The sequence below is a fragment of the Apus apus genome, chromosome 5, assembly GCF_020740795.1.
Source record: "Apus apus isolate bApuApu2 chromosome 5, bApuApu2.pri.cur, whole genome shotgun sequence".
Lineage (NCBI taxonomy): Eukaryota > Metazoa > Chordata > Aves > Apodiformes > Apodidae > Apus > Apus apus.
This window is the reverse complement of record NC_067286.1, coordinates 28,012,463-28,035,455: the sequence shown is the minus strand read 5'-3', so window position 1 is coordinate 28,035,455 and position 22,993 is coordinate 28,012,463. Positions and strand designations below refer to the sequence as shown.

Below are 22,993 nucleotides of genomic sequence, written 5' to 3'. Positions count from 1 at the left end.
GCAAATCGGGGATTTCACAAGAATTAGTAAAAATACATTCAGCCAAAGAAGTATCAGCATTTTTGAAGCTGCCACCACTCTGTGGTTTCTTCAGTTGTCTTGTTAGTTTTCCTATCTTTTTTTTCCCCATCAGTGAAAAATCTGGTAACTGTAAGACTGAAATCTGTCAAAGCTACATTTGTGATGTCATTTCTTTGAAGACGTGCCTAGCTAGATGCTGGGATAGATTTTGTTGTATCATTAGTTTTGCCACAGTTTGTGTTTTGAACATCAATGTTGGGGTCGTTCATGCCCGAGACAGTGGAGATCTGATTGGCTTTGCCAAGGTTCTTAATAATATTGATGTTGTATTTGGCAGTTTCCACAAAGCTGTTTTCTAGTAACCAACCATCTGATTCACCCTCCAAATCTCCTAGCAGAAGGACATTCTTCATTGCTGTTTGTAGGTACCGGACGCCAATAAGTACAGAGAGCTGTAAGAAACAGTTAATGGTTAAACTGAGAGCTTTCTGACTTGTGTATTTACAGGCCTAATAATTAACAGTGAGTAAAGCAGAAAATTCTTTATCCCAGCAATCTAACCACTTCCCCAATTAATTACATTTTTCAGAAAGAAAAACACCAGGAAGAGATTGATTGATTCTCTCTCCATCCTTCAGCCAGCATTGCCACTTGCATATTAATAGCACATAAATACCTAGAATTACTTGGGAGCGCTGAAGCCTCAGAGACTACAACTAATTGATACAGTATGGATGATCAGTTAATGGAACCACCAGTCACTGGGAAAAAAATAAAATAGATTGTAGTCTGTTAAGTTCTATGGATTTTCTCCCCAATTTTGATTAAATTTTTGTTTCCTCTGAGGAGTTTAATCATCTATATGTAAGCTGTGTGGAGTCTCCTTCTCTGGAGACTTTGAAGACCCATCTGGACAGGTTCCTATGTGATCTGTCTTAGGTGTTCCTGCTGCAGCAGGGGGCTTGGACTAGATCATCTTCAGAGGTCCCTTCCAACCTCTATGATTCTATGATTGATAGTACAGGCTCAAGTAGAAGTTTAGGAAAAAGCTCCACTTTTGTAATTCTGTTGGAATTGAGATGAGCATGCCTAGATTGTTGACATTTAAAGGAGCACAGAGAGCCGCCTCTTTGTGTGTTGCCAAAGGTCTGTTTTCTGGCACCACCACTCCATCTAGCACTGCTTGAGAACTGTTGCGAACTATTTTAATTATAGTGCTAATATCTATGCAATAGAACAATAATAAGAAAACAAAAACTTTTTTAAAAGGGGAGGAGAACATTTTAACCTGTGCCACTGGGGATGGGGGGTGGGATGGTTCTTTCACCTACAGATGACAACATCCAGACAACTTTCTTTACAGATGCCAGAAGAAAGACTGCATCTTTGCACCTGTATGTACTTACCTATGATACGCTTGTTTTGATTGTATAATAGACAGTCTAATCTCCATCTAAAAAGGTATGCCATGTTTGCAAGCATTGTCTATGTGGTGAAGCTATGTCATGGAAAAATGAGGCTTTGAGATATCATGTTCCATTTCTACTATAAATAAAATTAATATGTGCAGTCAAAGGTCTGCTCACATTTCCTGTATTCTTTGTTAAAACTGACTTAAAACAATCCTCAAATCTTCTCACCTAATTTCCTTGCAGATTGCTTAAATCATCCTGTATCTGATCCCATAAATGCTTCAGAGAAGGGAATATGCCAACATCTACTGAAGAAGTTTGGTAAATATACAGAATTATATATATCTTTTCTAAAAGTTCTTCAGTGAAATTTGCTTCTCTCTGGGGACTTTGAGAAAGTTGTCTGTACTAAAGGAAGTCCTGCAACATTTTTTAGGTGCTGATGGACTTCATATTAGATGCTGAGGCACTTCACCTGTGTTACACCATAGTTGCTTCCCACTCTAGAGAGGAGGAAGACTGATGACTCTGACACAGACCAGTTTTTACTGAGACTTACCTCAAACAACCAAATGAGCAATGCTGCGATGCCAATGGACCTCATGATAGCTGTGTAGTAATCCAGCAGGGCCTCCCTGCACCCCCTCACCCAGATATTGAGCTCCTCTGTCAGAAAATCGTAGTTGTAGTGGGCACTGTTGTTTGTCAGCTGGTACTGGATACAGGGCCGTGGGGAGCTTGGGTTGCAGCAGCTGAAGGGTACTCCATCCACCAAGAACTTTCCATCAACGTTGCTCAGTAGACGGCTGCAACAAGACAGAAAGTTTGGGAGTTACAAACCCGATATTTATAGGTGATATTCTTTGTGTGTGATTTGTATAAAAGGGTAAAATGCCAGTCAGCCACGATGTAGGCATCTCCAAGGTAATGAAAGGAAAATGAGAATATATTTCCAACTGGAAAAGTTGCTCACTGCAGACAAACTAAATTTTTCCTCTGCTGTGTTTCTGAAGTGTGATATGAGCGCAGTATCTCAGGTGGTTCTTGGTACTGTGCGTGCATTGTCTGACCACACCTGGAGTGTTGCGTTCAGTTTTGGTCCCTGCTCTACAAAAAGGATGTGGACAGGCTGGAGAGGGTCCAGAGAAGGGCCACAAGGATGATCAGAGGACTGGAGAACCTGCCATATGTGGAGAGAAAACTGGATTTGTTCAGCCTCGAGAAAAGAAGGCTTTGGGGAAACCTTATGACCATGTTCCAGTACTCACAGGGCAGCTACCAAGAAGATGGAGACTCCCTGTTTACAAGGAATCACATGGAAAAGACAAGGGGTAATGGGCACAAGTTCCTCCTGGAGAGATTCCAATTGGACACAAGAGGTAAATTTTTCCCTATGAGGACAGTCAAACATTGGAATAGTCTCCCAAGGGAAGTGGAAGATTCCCCCACATTGGACAGCTTGACAGGATGCTGAGCCATCTCATAAAAACTATAGTATCACCCAGAAAGGTTGGACCAGATGATCCTTGAGGTCCCTTCCAACTTGGAATTCTATGATTCTATACTAAGATGGGCACTCAGTCTTCACAGAGATGTTACCTTTTTAGGTATCTTCGCACTGAAAATACTTAAGACAATTTCTGAACTTGTTTATCTTGGTGTGACTCTAATGCAAGTTATGGCCCTAGGAATCCTGTGTTTCATGGCTCCTGGATTGATTTTTAACACAAGCATTCCTGATAAAAAAACAGTTTTGCATGCCCCAGGAACCACTGGAAATTGTCCCCTGGCATTTCATCATTGCACTCATGTGCAATGGCTGATTTGGTACATGTTTGAAGACCAATTCCTGCTTCTTGTAGCCGTACTCTTTGTAAATTTTGAAACTGTATTTACTGCTAAAAATTACTCCTTTTCCTCCCCTATGGGATCAGGAGAAAAACAAGTGAGAAAAGAAGGAAAATAAATAAACAGGACAGGAAAAAAAATCATAGGATGGAAAGAGGACACAGTCTCAGATAAATCAAGAGTTTCTGGAACAGTTAATTAATCCTTGATACTCATTCGCTTTGTATTACCTGCTCTTTAGCTAGTGTGTCCTTGTGAGGACTTCTCTTTCCAAGCACACTCTTCAGAGAAATAGATTTTCCAGAAACTGGAAAGTATATGAGATATTGAGAGATGCTCTCACACTTTGGGGAAGTAGCTTCTAAGCATGTGTCTGTTGTCATGCTCATTGCAAAAGGCTTATTTCCTGAGACACCTCCACAGGTGAGAACCATTGCCTCTTTTAATGAAACCAGTGCCCTTGAGCCTTTGTTAGGGAGCCAGAATACATGAAAGACAACTTTCTCTTAGATATCCCATTTTTACCACCTGCTAGTAGTAGAATTTTTAATATTTTCCAAAACTTATCTTATTGGCATTTACAAATCCTATATTCCTGTTTCACTACAGATTACATAAATTACATGGAAGGAAGCCATCACATGAAACTCAACAGGTGAACAGAGGAAGCAGAAACTGCAGTTCTTTCAGCATTCTGGGACTAAATGTATCCTTCAAAACAAACATAAGCTGCTAGAAAGCTCAGTGTTTGTGTCTGTGCTGGGATGGCAGAATAGTTGACTTGATTGTATTGCTGAGGGCCTGCTAAATACAACTCCTTACTCCTTGGTAGTGGTAGTGTGTTTTGTTTCTCATTCCATCAAAACTGTTCCTCATAGGTCTTCTCAAGAAAGTCAGGAAGCTGATCTGCCATTTCCCACCTAGGAGTGGAATAGGCATGAATTCCTCTCCATTTCAGAGTCTAGCTCTTCCCTTTGTGACCACCATACTCCTGGTAAGGGCAACAGAACAAAACCAATGCAAAAGAACTGGATAACCCACTAAAACCAGACTTAGGGTGCAAGTAGTGTAATGGGCATAGGCAAAACCACTCACTGGGAGGGCACCAACAAAGGGAACCAGAGAGGTACAGGAAAACAGAAACCTCACAGAGGAAGGAGGGGAAGGCTGCCATGTTGTGAAAGGGAAGCTTTGACCTGGGCCAGCAAAATGCCCTGTGTGTTTCAGTGAGATGACCCAAACATAGTCTAGCATCTAAAATGGTTAAAATGCCATCTTTTTAACTAAATATCTCTTAAGCTTTCCTTTTGAGCCTAAGCATCAATGTTGTTATTTTTTTTTCTTCCTGCCGCGTGTTAGAGAAAGGAATCTTCTGTCTGCTGTCAACAGCAGCAGTTTCCAGACTTGGGTTATGTCCCCCTGCCATCGTGCTTCCTCTCCTAGTTGCAGATTAAAGATCTGTGTATCTTGGTACTGTTAGAAGGGAAGACCTTGGAAAAAGAGCTGAGGGAGAGACATTTACTGCTATTGGTTGTTGCAATTCAAAGTTGTTACGTTATTGAAACTTGCTCAATACTTGCTTTTGAGACTATAAAAAGGGGATTTTGACTCAACCAGAGCCATGACAGGATTGTACTGCTATAACCTGCCTCATCCTCCTAACTGTTCCCGTTGGTTCTCTCATTTCTTGTCAAATCGTGGTGTTGGCAATGGAGATATAGAAAAGAAGGGGAAGCAAGAGGGTTATGAAGGAAAGCAAAAAATTCAATTTTGCAAAGTTTACATGTGAGTTGGCAGTATGTCAGTTCTCCCCTGCTTTGCCTCTTAATCTACCAAGTGACATAGAGTACAAGATGAAGCCAAGAAAAATATTTTATTTCTTTTCCATCCTTTCTGAAAGTTACCACCTGGACTTTGCTGCTAATGTTTTCATATCAAATGTTTCACTACCAGATTTTTGGAAGCATGGTATAATTTGGTTATACAGCACCAACAACTTGGATTCTAGCAATCAAGATGGAATTACTCAATTTATATACAGTAAAAGAAATTACCCAGTGTAATTACTTCCCTCACACACACTTGACATCTTCTGCCTACATGGGGCAAAAATTATCTGACAGTGTATTTTCAAATGGGAGAGCACAGTTGACCCTATAGAAGAAAACAAAGTTCAGCTAAGACCCTGGGTAAAACATTACTGCTCCTGCATGTCTCACAAAAATAAAAGGGAGTATATTTTACTTTTTTCCTCACAATAAGATACTACTCTTAAGTTTCTGTGGACCGTCTTCCTTGTCATGTCACTTTTCAGTGTAGAATTGGGATTTAGAACAGCTCTTAGTTTAGTCTGCTTTCTGTCACTGTTGCTTTCCAACTCCTCCCTCAAGAACACTTACCCTAAAGCTTCCTTCATTTCCATAGCCTTACGCATGTTGATGCCCTCTTGTCCATGTTCTCCTAGGTCCTGTCCTCTGGTATACTTGCAGCTCTATATATATATCTGCTGTGATGGCACTTTCAGTTCTGAGAAAATATGATCTTTGACCTCCCTTCCTCTGGCTTTATTGTCACTGATTATTGAGTTAAACAAAACAACACTTGACAAATGCCAGTCAAGCTTTTTGTGTTTGTTTTTCCCAGGAATATATAGCTACTCCACTCTTGTCAGTGAAGCCTTTTTTTTCAGCTTTAGCAGAATTATTGCATATTGGATTGTCTACTTAAACATTTTTTGTTACCTTTTCTACTGTCTGTACAGATTACCAGACTCTATATTTTTGAGCATATAATTTCACAATTACTACATCATCGGAAGCACCACCAAAAAAACCCCACCTCAAATTTCAAGGGTTCTTCTCCTCCCTTTTTATGCAGTCTACCATGATCTTGACAGTTTCTCACTTCTCATATAGATTTGAACCTCGGTTTGCAAAGTCTAATATCTTGAAGGAGAAAGATCTTGCAGTGTTTAGGATTGACTATGCAACGTATTGATAACCTTTCTTCTTTCCATTCACTCACTATAATTGAATTTTTGAGGTAGCTAACTCACCACAATAAGAAAAAGGAAAGATACATCTTTGCTTTGCTTAGCATCCCTAAAAAGTAAGCAAAAGACAACTTAAGATTGTACGTGTAGTTAGCCTATTATGTGAGTAACCTGGTCATTCTACAGTTTTTTGATTAACAGACAGCAGTCTAGAAAAAACTAGTATCTACTTTGCCTTATTGAACGAGTTTTTTTCCTATGATTTTTTTCTTATGACTAGTTAAATACTTACTCCACAACCTCTTTGGAAGCCATATTCAGATAACGAGGTGATACCCACTGAATTTCAAACCAGTCTCTGAAGCCGTTGTTTCCACAGCACTGGAACCCAATTTGTAACATATCCACTGTTTTCTTTAAGAAACATCGTCCAGGTATGTCCGTATCCTTATAGTACTTAATAGCATCCTTCAGTCCCAGATAGAGAGACTCTTCCAGCTCGTTCCTCATGGTATAGCACATGAGAGCACCCACCAGGATGCAGAAGGTAAAGCAGAAGGTACATACGATGTATGGGAGCATAACCAGTTTCCATCGAGAGAACTTGTTGGCATCTGAGCAGTCGTAGCAGATTTTGCCACCCAGAAAGTTGATGATACATGCTATGACTCCTACAGAGATCAGCATGTTGGGGACAGAGTTAATGTCCCCTTTTGCCATCACTTCATTGCGCTTCTTGATTTCTATTTTCAGAAAGAGGCCAAGACTGAAGAGAATGACCCCACTCAATACAGAAACCCAGTTGAGGATCCATAAGATTTGAGCCAATTTGTCCCTCTTAGTTTTGGTGAATTTTACTTTGAGGACAGCCATAGTCAGATCAGCATTAGGAAGAGAAGCGTAGGTCAAGAAAAGCTCGTAAGCTGATTAGGAGCATGTAACCAAGGCATGCAGTAGACATCTGAAGAAGAGAGAGAGATTACTGTCCGTTTGACTGGGTATTTATAGAGACCACAGAAAACATCCTGTACAGCCTCATGCACTCTGAGACCCACCAAGGGAGTGCCCTGGGGAAGCTGATTGCTTGGATTTCATACAACATGAATCACGTGAGAAAATAACTCTAAGGACTGACTAGAGCAATTAAAAAGAACAGCTCATTAGAACCAATGAACTCTGGATTCCTATGGAGTTTTGGCCCGAGAGCAATTTTCTGTGCAGATTTCCTGACATCTAGGAGTCAGCTGATCTGTCTTTCCCACCGTTGAGACTCATGGTGCCCTTTCCTTGTATTCATTGCCTGTGTTTTCTTGATGATTCTAGGCATTTCTAATTCTTAGATTACTGTGTCATCATCAGATTTGTGTGCAAAAGTTGCTCAGTAGGACAAACAAGCACATATCTACAGCATAATCACTGTAAGCCTTTTTTCCACAAGGAATAAACATGAAAACAGCACCAGAAACGCAGGATCCTGTAGGTGTTTTTAGGCATTTTGTTGATTGTGTGTGGGAAAAGCTGATTTCACTAGCAAAACATGGTCTTATGCATACACTTACACTACTAAGATGTCATCACTGGCAAAAACTGCAGGGTTAAACTATCAATGACGCCATTTGTTTTCTAGAAAATATGATTGAAATTTTATTAACTTTTAAGTGCTTTGACCTGAATACATTAGTGGTGAACAAACCATCCTCCAGGACATTTTCCCACTTCATCAGGCATAAAAGCACTACCATTTTTGTGTGAAGTAACTTCACTCCTTAAGCAAAAAATCAACAGTTTAAGATTCTGTATTTCTTCCTGATTGCCCTTCCTTTCTCAAAGTTTGTATTAAAAACCAGTTTTTGGAATAGTGTGATCAATTAAATGAGGTCTGTTGAATCCTTAGGTAATCACTGTTACTGTCTTTACCTGTGCTCCTGCAGCTAAAGTTGCTTGTTCTCTCTTTGTCCTCAGAACTCTGACAATCGTGCCTTATTCCAACTCTCCTAACACCTGGTTTTCTTTCCAAGCCCCTCATTTTCCAGTCAGAATCCTCGATTTAAATTCCTGATTGCACTTACTGCAATAATCTTGACTTCTTCACTGCTCATTGGAACTACTTTCGTTCTCTCATCTGTTGAAGACTCTGCAGCCCACAGGACACAATATTTTATTGAAGAGGAACATTTGAAAGGAAATCACTTCTGTTGAGTTATTTTTATATTGTGTATTTTATTAGCTTGGTTTTGATGCAACTACTCTGAAGTTATTTACAGTCCTTTCATAACTTTCCCATGTGACCTAGAGACTTTTTTTTCTCTCTGAACATCACAATGATGAGCATAAAATATCCTCAGAGAGACCTCCCCCATCCCACCTCGAGTTTCAAATGTGGTATTTCAGAGTTTTGCAGCTGAAGGAGGACTTCTGTGTTTCAAGTCTGTCGTCTTTTCCCCAGCTATTAGGAGATCTACGAAAAGATACCATTTTTCCTAGTGTTTTTAACCTTGGCTCTTGGCAGCACTACTAATAACTTCACCTTTGTACCTCTCCAGTTATATCACAATCACAGGCAGAAGGCAGCTAATAACATCAGATAGATAAAACCCAATAGAGCTGAAGACAGTGTGTTTTTGGTGTACGTGATGTGGATGTAGACCTATGCTGCAGTATTTCAGGATCAAAGCAGGAACTCTTACCCTTCTTCAGTGCTTCCAGTGCTTTGTGATTGCCTTTCCTCAAAATGTGCAAGATATATGGAGTTCTTTATTTCTTTTTTTCTCCAAAAAACCTGCTCTCAGCATAGTCTTGTACTAATTCAGTAATTTTCATTAGAGTGATTTTATACTGTGCGACTATGTATTCATATGATTATATGGTCATCTAACTCCACTCATACAATGACTTTTATGAATAGTAAAACGTAATCCTGTACATTTGAGGAAACAAAACTATAAGCAGCATTATTCTTGTATGATATTTTTTAAGCTAATGGATCCTACTAATTAACTTTATCTGAATAAAACTGGTATCCCTACTATGTCATCTGAACAAAACAGGTAACAGCTAGAAGAGCATGAAAACCACCTGCAGACAAGCTGTACAGAATCATAGCTGTACAGAATCATGGCTACACCTGCCCACTAGAGAAGCCTCAGCTGCAATGAACCGTTAACACTGGGCAAGCAGATTGTTGTAAAGTACAGTTCAAAAAGGTAATGCTATCCTAGTGTCTCTGTGTCAGAAGGAATCAGTTCTATTTATACAGGCAAGGTATAGGTTGTTCCACTTACATTAGCATATGGTTAGAGATCTTCCTGCATTTGAATACTAAAACATTTGAATACCTGTGAGATCTTCAAGCATAGGAACAGGCTGCCCAGGGAAGTGTGGACCTGTCACCATCCCAGGAAGTATTTAAAAGACATGCAGATGAGGTGCTTAGGGACACGGTTTAGTGGTGAACTTGGCAGTGTGCTAGTTTTATGGTTGGACAAGTTTGATGGTAGAACAAGACATAGCCCAGCTATTTATTTGTTTGTAATATTTACTTATTAGATGCAAACTGTCCAAAGAGATTTGGCTTACAATTTTGTCATAAACAAATAGCACCTTACCAGTTTCACTACAATCTATCATTTTAGCTAAACATGCTTTCCTATCTGTGACTTAGTGTAGAAGAAACCACTAACCTGCTTCAGAGGACTGAACGGGATCTTGAAACTGGTAACTTGCTGAGTAGAGGGAAGAAAATGCATGGATCAGGCATCCTAAGGAAGACCACAGTACTGATTTCCTGATGTCTGTGTAGTTCTTCTGTCTTCACACTGACTTACCAGTGGAGATGGATAGAAAGACTTCTACTCTTCTGCCAGTGCTAATCTCTTTCTCATCTCTAATCGTAGTTAAGAGATTTATTTCAAGGTTCTTATACCACCAGGTTAAATCCTGCAAAAGAGGCCAATTAACTGAGTGTGAACTGAGATCTCACCAACAAAATGGATTTATAGTAACAACTTTTATCTTTTTGCCCCCCTGAGGTTTGGGCTAGTAAGCAACAGGGACTGTTCTTCAATACCTGCTGATGTCTTCATTACTTCTTAAGTTGTTCTTGACAATAAACTTGTCCAAGAGAGAGAAGACTAAGAATAATGAAACTTTGGGCTTATGTTGGAAGGGAAAATCTATTTTAGACAATCATCATTTACATTTGCTATTGTCCTACCCATCACTCCATGTTTTGTTGCTTTGGAGGAATGATCTGTCCTCTGTGTATTGACTGTGTTCAACAAAGGAATTAAAGTAACCAAGAGCAACTGGATCATCATTTATTACTGTCCTGGTTTCAGTGGCACAGGATCCCAGGCAAGCCAGAGAGAGCAGACCATTAGTAACCCCGAGTCAGCTGGCAGCTTAAGACAGGGCAGCTGACCCAAGCCGACTAACAAGTGTGTCCCACACTACTTATCTCATGCTCCTTAGGAAGGGGGAGGTGTGCTGAGGGGGGAAGCACCCTCTCCCGGGACTCCTCCTTCTTGGCTTGCTGCTCCCTCTGTTACTCCGGAGGTCTAGGCTGAGTATAAGCTTGTGCAGCCCATGGAGCTTTCCCCCTCTTCCTGATTCCCTTCCTCAGCTGGGAAGATGTCACTGGGCAAGAGGTCAAACTGCTTCAGTTTAGTCCTAAATATGAGATAAACAAAGACAGACTGACAATAGATTCTGGTTTGGGAAGTGTCTAGTGGTCAGGGCAAACCAAACCCAGGGAACAGAATTGCTCTCTGTTACTCACTTCTGCCCTCCCAGAGGGAGATAAACGGGAATAAGGGAGAGAGTCTTTAAGGGTTGGAAGTTAAAACTACAACAGGCTTACTGGGACAGGGAAGGGATTTTAACACATGGGATGAGAAACAAATACACACCTATATACAAAAACTGACAAAGGTTTTAACTGTCTGGCTTGTTTGACTGATGGACATATGTCACAATCATAGATAACCTGGGCAATAACATCTAGAGTCAAATCCACTCCTGGTCATGGGCCCCTTGGTATGTTGCATCTCATCCTTGACGACCAGAAGTGTCATTGGCCCATTGAGCTAAAAACAGTTCACCTCCGTGTTCCCAGTCCAAATCTGTTTGGAACACTTGAGCTGCCCAGCCTACTTGATGGTTGTGTTGGTGCTCTTCAGTGGCCTGGCTCTTAGGTATGTGGTCATCTACATGCCTTACATTAACTGTTAGGGTGTCTAGCCAGGCCATGATATCTTGCCACAGGGTGGCAGCCCAAATAGTCTTCCTGCTGCACTGCCAGTTGTCCCGTTTCCATCCCTTTGGCCACCCCCGCAAGGCATTTGCTGCCACCCATGAATCAGTTGAAGTCCTGTCACTCTTGCCATTCAGCAACGTCTAGGGCCAGCTGGATGGCTTTGATCTCTGTCTCTCATCATGCCTCACAGGGCTCTTTTACTTCTTTTAAACACTTTCTGTGGGATGTTACCAGAGGGACGAGGGCTGGTTGGACTGCGCACAGCGGCACTTTTCCCTTGCAATCATTTCCCCTAATATCGAGATTCATAAAGTAGCCCCCAAACTGCCCAAGCAAAACCCCAGCCACGCTCATCCCAGCAGAAATCAGTGCCTGAAAGAAACAGTTAAATAACATAGATGGGAGATAGGGCAGCATCCTGAAAATTAACTTGAAGATACAGTCCAAAACAGCGTGATAAATCAGGTCTTTCAGAAATGACATGACAAAAATGATTTGTTTAAATTTCCAACCTTCAGATATTTTCAATAAAAAGGAAAACTTCAATTTGAGCCCCATGTTGGATGCCAAATGTTCTATGGCAGTTTAGTGGTCAGGCTAAACAAAACCCAGGGAACAGATCTACTCTCTGTTACTCCCTTCCACCCTCCCAGGGAAAATAAAAGGGGAATAAGGAAGAGAGACTTTAAGGTTGGCAGGCTTACTGGAACAGGAAAGGGATTGTAACACATGGGATGAACAAATACACACCTATATGCAAAACCCTACCTCAATGATGGCTGATATAAAGTGTCCAAGGGTCCCTTGCAGCTGATCACAGAAGCCTCTCTCCAAGACCTCTGAGCGCAGAAAGCAGCAAGGAAAGAGGGAGCAGGAAGAGGGGAAAATTCCTGCCCTCCTGGCTTTCATGGAGTATGGCAGAAAATGAGCAGTGTCTCTCTGTTCTGCCCCTTGGATCCCTCAGAGTCCTAAACATTGTGTCTCTAGACCCTCGTATTGACACCGGAAAACTAGTCTGTGCCCCCTCAAACCATATCCTCTGTCCTAGACACTGCAAAGCTTTATTCCAAGCCAGAAGCAAAAGCACCTTGTCCTCTGGCTTTTCAGAGCCCAGCATGCAACCATTTATGGGATAGACATAGCTGGGTTGAACTGCAATCGCTAGTGGCAACAAGCTGAGCCTGCAGCAATGCTTGAGCAAGTTGGTGGTGATGTTAGTACCAGGTCTGCATCCCTAAGCAGGACCAAGTTTTTCTATAGGGTTCATAATGCATCAGCACAGCAGAGAGAGCTTGGTGAGCACATGTGACTGACTGCAAGGGACCCTGCCCCACACACTGTAACGCATGTGAATATTCTCACATATATATCTATGTGAGAATCTATCTATCTATCTATCTATCTATCTATCTATCTATCTATCTATCTATCTATCTATCTATCTATCCAGGTATATAATATACCTGTCCTTTCCCAGGTAATGATGGGCCATAAACTGATACCATGGTGTTACTGTGACTCTAACTCTGTATTCTGGGAATATGTCTGCTCGCCTCATTTGTGGTCTCCCGCTTCTATAAGGATAGACACCCTTTTGCATGCATCACTATTATAATGCTTATTTTCAGGGAAAGGTGAAAGAATACTTATCAGTGCAACTCAGTCTGTCAACATCTTGAGTAAAGCAGAGACTGGAATATCTAACTACAATATTCTAAGATGGAAAAAAAGACTTGTTCACATTAATTTCATACATTACTGGATGGAAGAAGGAGACTTATAATTGCCAATATCACTCTGTGCCTCCACAGGGTGAAAAACCCCAAGAACATGACCCAACAAGAGAAAGTCATACAGTGAAATTCTCTCCCTTTTCAGTTTTTCTGATACAAACTCATATCTAATGTTTATGCTGTAATCTCCATCCAACAATGCATCATCTAGTACTGTATGGCAAACTAAACAGAGCCATTTCTCTGATGGGGGGTGTCCCTGGAGCAATTCAGGCTTCAGTTCAGAGAAATATAATTGACTGTACCTTCACACCTTTTAAAATAAAATATATGAAGTAGGGCTTCCATCTTTCTATCTTGCTTGTGTGTTGATGTACAGCACATCTAGGAAACTTCTGATCAAGAGCATATGTGTTACATCTGGGACCTACTGCAGATGGACCACACATGCTTGCATATGATCATATATACCCCAGATACATGGAGTAAGTCAGTCCTGTGCACACGGATCATTCTTACTTTGGACTTGCTGTACTCATGCAGACCACAAGGCATATGTTAAATCTGTTCAAATGTGAACAAATGTGTACAAATCAACCCTACTGAGCACATTCAATGGCTTTAATGTATTCCTTGTGGGCAGCAAAAGTACACAAATGTACACATTTGCCTGGGATTTTTCAGCTGTTGCTCTGGCTGGGATGTGATAAATTAGAAATCCTGGACAAATGTCTGAAGTCCTTTTCTATGCCCAGAAAAAGTTCACATGTGAAAACCTCCGTATCTGTGGAACTCCAGACATATGTTATCCCTGAGTATGAGAAAATATTACTGTCCTAGATACTAGTAGAAAAGGCACCTTCCCTATTGCTGTTTGCAATATAAACCTAGTATTTGCATGCGGAAAAGCAAGCAAGCAGAAGAGGGCAGTGCTGCTGTATTTATTTTTTTCTACAAAGCAAAGTAAGAAGCTTTATTTTATTTGTCTTAGAGATATTAGAGTTCTCTGACACAATGAGCAGAAGCTCAGGAATGCATTATTGTAAGAAATAACTTAAACCCAATCTTAATACAATTAGAAGTCAATGCTACCTGTATTTCTTGTTCCATCTCATATTAGGAAATTGTTTCAGCTGCAAAGTTTAATATTAAAGTTCAGTTATTTCGAAATTAGTTTTGTTTTATGGCAGTCTATAACTACCCATGATACATTTTCTTACAGACCTGCTGAGAAGGCTGGACACCAAGAGCAGAATGATAGAGCAGCACTTTGTAACTCAGCAGGAGTGGATATACGAGTGATTAAGTTACCTGTCACCCAGTGGTACAGAAAGAAAACACACACACTTTCCTGCTAACAGTGGAGACTGCTGTGCTGCGGCTTTGGATCTGCAAGAGGTAAATTTAACAAATGTTTGGCTAATTACTTATCTATTTCCTACTGTTCATATTTAAGTCCACAAGGACAGATGTGTTCTGAATTAGCCTAACTAGATAGCTAGTTGGGATGACACATGCTGCAAAATGTAATTTTACATCTAGTTTCCAAAAACCAATGTTTTATTTTTATATTTGGATGGCTTTCCATTTCATCTTGTATTTAATGCTAATGATAACTAATGATAATCGATTTTGGAGTAGTGGACTAAAACTGGAAGCACTCAGTGGGTCTGACATAAGCAGGTACTATACAACCTTTCTTTAACATGTCAGTGCTTCAGAGGGAGAGTCCGTGTTCAGGAAGAGATTCTCACTGATATGTGTTAATCAGGAGAGGGCATGAAAAAGGGGATTCAGACCATCTGCTTCTTTTGGCTTTTGTAAAGTTGTGAACCACATGGTAGATACCGAGAAGCATTAAGTTATTAGTTAAATAGAAGAAATTTTGTCTGCAGAATATTCATCTCTCAGTTACATTTTTGAACTTTTAGGAAGGAAGTATAGTGGTATATAGATGATTATGGTTGTTTTAGTTGATGAAGATACCTAAGGTCAATCACAATTTACATTCTTGTGGAGTTGCAGAACTGGGGGAAGGAATGTCAAAACTCAAAGGCAAGAATTAATGGGGATATGCAATAATCTAAAAGAATCCAGTTTGTACATTAGAATGCCACAAAGCTTATTGCAAACTAAGTCAATTATATATTTTTACAACTACAGCTACACCTTATACTACAGTTGCAGCAGAAGACCTGCTGTACTATGTTCTGTGCAAAATACAAAACCAGTAACTGTAGCTCATTTAATTGCCTGAAGAACATCACGGATTACACATATCAGAAAAAGGAAGCATTATAATTTTCTTTTTTTTTCAGATGTTTAAAGGTTATAACAATGAGGATGCTGAAGCCAGTCTCAGGCAAAACAGATATTAAAGCAGACTTGGATGAACTGCACTGCACACGTGCTGGTAGGATTCAGGGCTCCCGTATATTCCAGGAAACACCATGCAAGTACCAATCAGGCTGGCTCTGATTTCAATCCATAGGAGCTGTACTGTCCATAACCTCTGAGTCATCCACTCCTGACTCATGGTGAGTCATTACAAATGGAAAACTAAGACACAGAAATAATGTATTCACTCTAAAATGAGTCCAGAAGTCTATGGTAAAGCTGGAAAATGAATTCAAATGTAAACTTGCATCTTGGCTATAACTTTTTTTCAAGACTAGAATCCATTTTTATGACCTTATTCATAGACCATGTAGCAATCTTACTTTTCATCTTTGAACTGTATTCACTATGGGCCACATCATCACAAACCAGTCATTAGGAAGATTTTTGCAGAATGGAATTACATGCATATTATGAGGGCTCCCAACAAAATAATGAGGTAAAATTTCCTTTTTCTATTCCACATCTCATAGCATCAACACTTTGGTGCACTGAATTGTCAATTAAACCCTTCTTCCCCTAGTAAATTAGTCAGACATACACTCACATTTGTCCTGGAAGACACATCCTATACTAATCAGGAAGTCTCCCTATTCTCACCTTATTGTAAACCTGATGTTGATGCTGTTTTTCACTCTCTAGACAACACTTGAACTAAACAATATTACTCCAGACATCTTGTACTGAATCTGAGATTCTTCTAGAAAAAAAAAAAGAAGAAAAAAAAAAGACTCACAAAGATTCTGAAGCTGTCAAACAGACTAAAAAAAGCACCTAGACAGAGTGCTCTTAGAGCTCTTCTGAAAAAGATCCAAGATCCCTCTGTCCCTTCAGTGGTGACTTCAGGCTTATTGACAGTCTGGCTCTAGAAATCATGATATATGAAAAAAGACCAAAGGAACTCTGTTTCCTTAGTGTAGGGAAGACTGATGGCAATAGGTGAAAATAATGTTTGAGTAATTTTAAGGTAGTTGCACAGAGGCAGGAAATAAATTCCTTTGTTGACAGGAGGAGAAATAATGGGCAAAATCTTTATTTTAGTGAGAACAGTGCAACAGCTCATGAAAAAGCTTTATTTCGATCAGAATAGTACTTGTAGAAGAGGTTGATAAATATTGGCTGGGAATGTTGTGGGGACAGTTGGCCTTCCCTTGGAAAAAGGGCTGAACTACACGTCTTAAGGTCTGTGATTTTTTAATTTGCTATGAACTGGATACCTCATTGACTTTTGTCTGAAATGTGAGATTTTAAACTGTTTTCCTTTCTACTCTTCAGTGACAGCATTGTTTCTACCTCCATTTATGTGTTAATTTTCAGTTACAATTTTCAACAAATTCTATTATTTGTTGGATATTAACTTACTGAGTAACCAAACCTAGGAATTTTCTGTCTCTTGAGAATTAATACTTACGAAGTCTGTGCATCTTGCTGTCTATCCCCCCATTTTATTTTTTTCTGTCTTTTTCTCTCTTGTCTCTTCTGACAGTCATTTGATTTCTGACTCTCCACAAAAAAATTCTGGAGCTTTGTCTCTTGCTTCTGTGGTCAACTAAGCAGAAGTATTATTCAGAACTTCTGACTCATACAGAAATAAATAAATAACCCCAATACTCTGATGTCTAGACCAAGAAGTTCCAATGAAAGTGTTTGAAACTAAGGAGTTTCTGCTTCGCAGGATGAATCATCCACTCCCATATACCTTTATTTCAAGAAAACAACAGCGGAGTTCAGGTGGTCTTTACACACTGTTAATCGTATCACCCTTCTCCATCAGCAGATATACGCATACGCTTGTGTATAGGTGTGGTTTTCAATTTTTAACAGTTCCTTGAAGAAACATTAGATCATTCCTTTCAGACAAAAAACATGGCTGAAAATTCTCACATCTCCTTTATCCTATAAGGAAGATTTCCAGGAAAGTAAACTTATTTTTTAATTATTATCCATTATGAAGTTTAAGAAAGCCGAAAGTGAAGCACTAGAAAGTTGTGTTCCATCTATAGATGTTCCTGGAAGTTCTGATCTAGTTCCTCAAACAAGAAAGAAAGAAATTGGGAGTTTATATGTGGGTATATTTTCATTCTCTGTTCTTCCCAAATAATAAAAATATCATAAAAGCTGAGGCTGTGTCCAGTTGAGTCCAGAAACTGTCAGCTACCATTTTTGGTCTTTACAGGCTTGTTTCTTTTTTTTTGTTTCTTTTTTTTTTTTTTTTTTTTTTTGTAAGACCAGTTCTGTTTATTGCCTCATTAGGTGATTTAACACTTATTATTAAATATTGCAGCTATATTAGACATGCAAGAACATATTTACAGGACTGAGAATTATTTTTCATACAGTCAAATGGATCAGCAAATTGTCTTGCCCTGCACATTCCATGCACATACCTACACAACTAAATTTTTATCTCTCTTTTTTGTTGTTGTTGTACACAGTTTTCCATAACAACTACCTGGTTATAATTAAGTTTGGTCAGGTAAGCCTTTGGAATTTGAAGTAGTTTCTGACAGTAATCCTCCTGCTCACCAGCTTCAGGGTTCTGATCTGCAATACTCCACTTTTGTCTCCTTGCAGACTACAGCCAAGTTAGGCATTTAGGATTGAACTAAGACAAGACAGGCTGCTTTACTGATTTACTTTGCACCACCGGAGGTATTAAAAATTCTTCAGAACAAATGTGGAGACGTCCAATTGCAATGGTTTACAACTGCTGACTAACTTTGCTAAGTAACTTCATTTCCCCTCTATTTTGGAAGGAACAGACTAAAGTTTCTGCTGAGGTAATGCAGATCCAGAGGTGGCTGTTCACTCCCATATGTTTGATGTATTGATTCAAAGGCTACATAATAAACTCCCATTCATAAAATAGAGTTACATTAGAACATATGAAATGCCCTACTTACATGGTCTGCCCAGTTGCCCATCTGAGCCTCAAGTCTATCTTAAGCAGTACCAAGAGCAGACACTATTTAGAGGCACTTTTTACAGTTAATCCCCTTTTTACACCCCTTGCATCCAATACTGTTGTTTATGGAATGTTGTGGAATACCAGATAATTACCACACAAAGCCAGATACAGCAACAAAATACCATTGGTTAAAATCTAAGAACATGGTTACAGTTGCACTGCAAAAAGTGACACATTTTTACATGGAGAGCACCAACTAGGTCTAACAATGTGAACATGAATAAAGAGCATAGGACAGTTTTCAGCTCAGGGTAACTTCTTCCAGCTCAAATCAACACTATGCATTTAAGTGTAACTCCCTATACTACTGCAAAAAATCAAGAGTAGCTTGATTCCATAGTTACATAGAGATTTTAATGTGCTGGGTTGATTGTTTTAGGTTGGCTTTTTTGTTTGTTTTGCTTTTTGTGTGTGTGTGTGTCCTGTGTTCTTTTTTTCTTTTTTGTGGTGAAGCTAGTTTGCAAGTTTGTACTGAGAGAGGAAATGCTGGTATCTGTTATTTTTACCATAATCTTTGAACCAAAAAATAGTAGAACAGAAAGCCTTGAAGAACCTCTTGGTATATTTCTGGAGCAGTGAATTAAGAGAAGATTAAATCTTTGCTGTAAAGACCTCCTGCACTTCAGTGGAAACAGGTTTTCCTTTTGAAAAAAGTATCTGGTGTTCCAAAGCTTGCAGGGTGCATGCTGCCTCCTAGTATGCTAAGAAGACATATTCATGATGTCATTTCCCTGATACTGTGCATGACAATGCAGTTATATTAGATAATGGTTTAACTTGTGAAGTACAAAGTGATGAGAGAAACTAAATCCCTTGGATTAGCAATACTAAACAGGTAAACAGACAAACCAGGTAAACAAGTTTCAGGCCATTCCATTCTCTTTAATTGAATCAGAACATTTTCCTGAAGAATTATACACCTCAGGCAATGTGTCAGTTATCTGGGGAACAAAAAGTCTTCTTTGCAGATGGATTCATATTCATTAGCTCCCCATTTCCCCTAGCCCACAGCAAGTTTTGCTGGCATTACTTAAAATAAGAGGTGGTTAGGGCATTCCCCTACCCTCAGGTGTAATCTGGGGAAAAAAGTAGGCTAGTTTAGAGGGAATGTGAAAAAAATGTTTAGAGTAGGTATAAGGCGCAGGGCTAGAATAATTGTCACCTTTGTGATGCCTTTGAGACAGGTTTGAAAGAATATGTAGCTCCAGTAGAATATTTTCCATCTGAGAAATTTTAAGTATCTATCAAAGGTAGGCAACACTTGTAACTTTGTTTACCAATTGGGGAAAGTATGTACTATTAAAACCACAACAAAAAAAGCAACCCTCCCCACCTATTTCAAGCAAGGTTGGTTCCTTTCTGTTCACAAAATGAACATTTCTTCTTTAACTGGTTGAATTGTTAGTTAGGACACGTTACATACACACTCTACGTGTAGAGGAGTGTGTCCTCACCACCAGTGCTGTACCCACACGGCTGCCACTGGTGGCTCGCTGCTCCAGGCAGCTCTCCTTGTGAATGAAGCAGCATCTGGCTGAAGCTGTTGTAGAGCAGGTCTCAGCTGCTAGGTTGGGTAGGTTAGGTTCCAAGCTCCCACTGCTGGGTAGTTCATTTGTAAGCTACAAGCACCAAGATCCTGCTACTCATAAAGCAGCAGGCGGAGAGGCTGTTTTCTAACCTTACTTTTTGTCTACCATCTCCTTGTGACAAATGAAGAAAAGGCTTAAATTAGAGACGTTGCACTGTCTTCATCTCACCTGCCTGGTGAGAGGGATGGGGGCTTTGTGTGTGTTTTGGTTTTTGTTTGTTTGATTGGGTTTTTTTTACGGAAAATTCGCATGAGGGGAAGGCTGCAGTGTGTTTGCTGACTTCATACCAGCTGCTGTAAGCACAGCAAACCTGCCCTTCCCCTGTCTCACAGAACAGGCCTTCCAGCTGCAGGTCTGCCAGACAGACCCAGCCCCTGTGCTGACACCGCGGGCTACCGACGTGCCGGCTCGGCTGTCGTGCGGTGGCACCCGCTGAGGAGCTCCCGCTCCACGGCCTCCCCAGGCTGGCAAGTCCGGTGCCTGTGACGAGGAGCCACCTGTGAGAGCTGAAGCCTCGAAGGGCACCCGGGCCCCTGCGCGGGATGCGCCAACCGCTCTGCTGCGGCAGCGCGGAGCCCACGGCTGCCCGTACGGCAGCGTCCGCCCCTCAGGGGACACGAGTCCCTGAGGCAACACGCGGGGCCGGCCTGCCCCGCACCGTCACCCTCCTCCCCGCCTGAGCCTCAGCCTCCTCAGCCCGCTCGCCCCACCGCGGCGCGGGCAAGGCGAGCGGCCCGCACCCAGGCCGGCCCCGGGCACCCCCCAGGTGCGGGCAGCTTCGCCGACGAAGCCCGGCAATGGCTGAGTGCGGGCTGCCGAGGCGGAGCTCGGTACCGCAGCGAGGAGCCAGCTCGCCCCGGGCCCGGCGGGCGCCGCAGCGGGACCGGCCCGCGCCCCTCTCAGCACCTCGGCGGGAAACGGCGGGTGGCGGCCCCGGCCCCCGCCCCGCGGCGGGGAACTACAGTGCCCAGCACGCACCTCGGCCCCGCGGCTGCGCGGGGCGGCCGCGGCGGTAGCCGGGCTCGCCGCCCCCCGGCCAACCCCGCACCCCGCGGCGCTTCCAGGTGCGCCCGCCTCGGCTCCTGATGGACACGGCTGGCAACCAATCGCCCGGGAGGACTCTCCGCGGCTGCCCAATCGCCGCTCCGGGAGAAGGGACGCGGGCGGCGCCCTAGAGGACACCGGGGGCCGCGGCGCCGCGGCTGAGGAAGGGCGAGCGCGGCCGAGGCTGCCGCAGGGATGGCGGCGGCGGCGGCGGCGGCGGCGCGGGGCTTCACTCCTGTGCGGAGGGCCGCGGGCAGCTGCGTAACCTCCTGAGCGTCCCTCCGCGCTGCGCGCAGCCGTTACCCCTCCCCGCGGGCGGGCGGGCCGGCGCCGTCTCGGCACTGCAGTCGCCATAGAGACCGCGCCGCACGCCATGGGGCGGAGGCTGGGCCGGGGGCCGCCGCTCTAGCCCCCCCGCACCGCACCGCACCGCACAGCACCGCGCCGCGCCGCGGCGGCCGGGGGCTCCGCAGGGACTTGCCGTGCTGCGAGGAGCCGCCGCCGCCGCCTCGGAGCCGTTCCAGGTGAGGGGACGCGGCGCTGCGCGGGCGCGGAGGCGTCCCCGGGGGCGCTGCGCTGCCTCGGCGGGGCGCGGCCCTGCGCTCCGGCCGCCGGGCCCCGCAGCCGCCCGGGTGCGGCGGGAGCCGCGTCGCGGTTCCTCTCCCCGCGCGGGAGCTGCGGGGGCCGCGGCCCGCCCCGGGGGGGGCTTGTTTGCAGTGGGGAGGACGGAGCGATCCTGCCTGTGGAGTTCAGGTCAGCACGTCTGGCGGGCGCCAGGAGCCGTCACCGCCGTCCCGGCCGCTACGGAGAATTCAAATTTATAGGCACGAAATGTTTTTTGTCCCTCCCACTTGCTGCAGGGAGGCGAACGGTACCGGTATTTACGCGTTCTGATGGCGAAACATCCCTGTTTTAAAATCGCTGCCTCTGTATTTCCCGTTCTTAACCGCGGCGTGCGCGCAGCGGCTGCACCCGTGGGCCAGGCTGGATGGGGAGGCAGTCTGTCGCCCGGCGCTTGAAGCGCTGGAGCCATTAGCAGCAGTTGCATCCATAGATGAATACAGATATGCCTGGCTAGGCCGCAGATGCACTCGCTACAGGGGTAATAGTGAACGTATAAACCGCAGATGGAAGCAATTTTAAAAACATGATTGTGCATACTTTTAGCTTTAAGGAAAAGGAGGTGGGCTAATACCTTGTTCCTAAGTCTTTCGATGATCTCTGGAGCTGCAGCTGCATCCTTGTACTTCTGTTGTCACTCTAGAGCAAAAGCAGTTAAAGGACAAAGATCAATGTGAGGTTTCTAACCTTTGGTGTGAGCCAGAGCAGTTGGGAACAACTGCTAGTGTGACTGGGGATGGATTTGCAAATATTATTAATGTATTATCCAGGGAGGGAGGGGTGGAGATGGACACAAAGGAAAGACCCCTGACTATAACACAGCCTTTTGAGAACCTTCTACCATACTGATAATTAAACTGGAAAGGACTAGAGAAAATGAGCTATGAAATGGGTTGTAGCAGCTTTCTTTCTCAGATTGTGTGTGCAGAACCAGTTGAATTTCAGCTCAAATGTTCAGAATTGGTAAGCTATATTGACAGGAAGGTTGAAAGCCCTAAAATGAAACATATACTGTTTATTTAAAAATCACATTAGCCTTAACTGAGTGATTAGTTTCCAGGTTGTGGTTCTGGAAATAATGAGTAGAATTTTTATATATTCTGCGTAGTTAATG

The 22,993-nt window shown here is 42.6% G+C and overlaps 2 protein-coding genes and 1 long non-coding RNA gene across 4 annotated transcripts in view; 2 read left to right on the top strand and 1 right to left on the bottom strand.

The window, feature by feature from the left end:
* Positions 1-206: 206 nt before the first annotated feature.
* LOC127386077 (photoreceptor outer segment membrane glycoprotein 2) lies at positions 207-10,215 on the bottom strand. Its single transcript, XM_051622580.1, has 4 exons — positions 9,954-10,215; positions 6,566-7,234; positions 1,993-2,239; positions 207-473 (listed from the first exon to the last, which is right to left on the bottom strand). The coding sequence occupies exons 2-4, from the start codon at positions 7,144-7,146 to the stop codon at positions 207-209; spliced, it is 1,095 nt and encodes a 364-aa protein (XP_051478540.1). The 5' UTR covers positions 7,147-7,234; positions 9,954-10,215.
* On the top strand, positions 436-17,745 carry LOC127386079 (uncharacterized). Its single transcript, XR_007889804.1, has 6 exons — positions 436-1,754; positions 1,870-2,812; positions 3,891-3,987; positions 6,554-6,707; positions 14,483-14,658; positions 15,579-17,745. It is a non-coding gene; the product is annotated as an uncharacterized LOC127386079 (long non-coding RNA).
* A 3,850-nt stretch (positions 17,746-21,595) lies between these two features.
* Positions 21,596-22,993, top strand: part of TTBK2 (tau tubulin kinase 2) — a 98,714-nt gene continuing 97,316 nt past the window's right edge. The window contains exon 1 of one of the 2 annotated variants that reach the window (XM_051621364.1): positions 21,596-21,782. The gene's annotated coding sequence lies outside the window, so the exon portion shown is untranslated. The remainder of the gene's footprint in view (positions 21,783-22,993) is intronic. The other variant, XM_051621365.1, reaches the window with a different exon arrangement.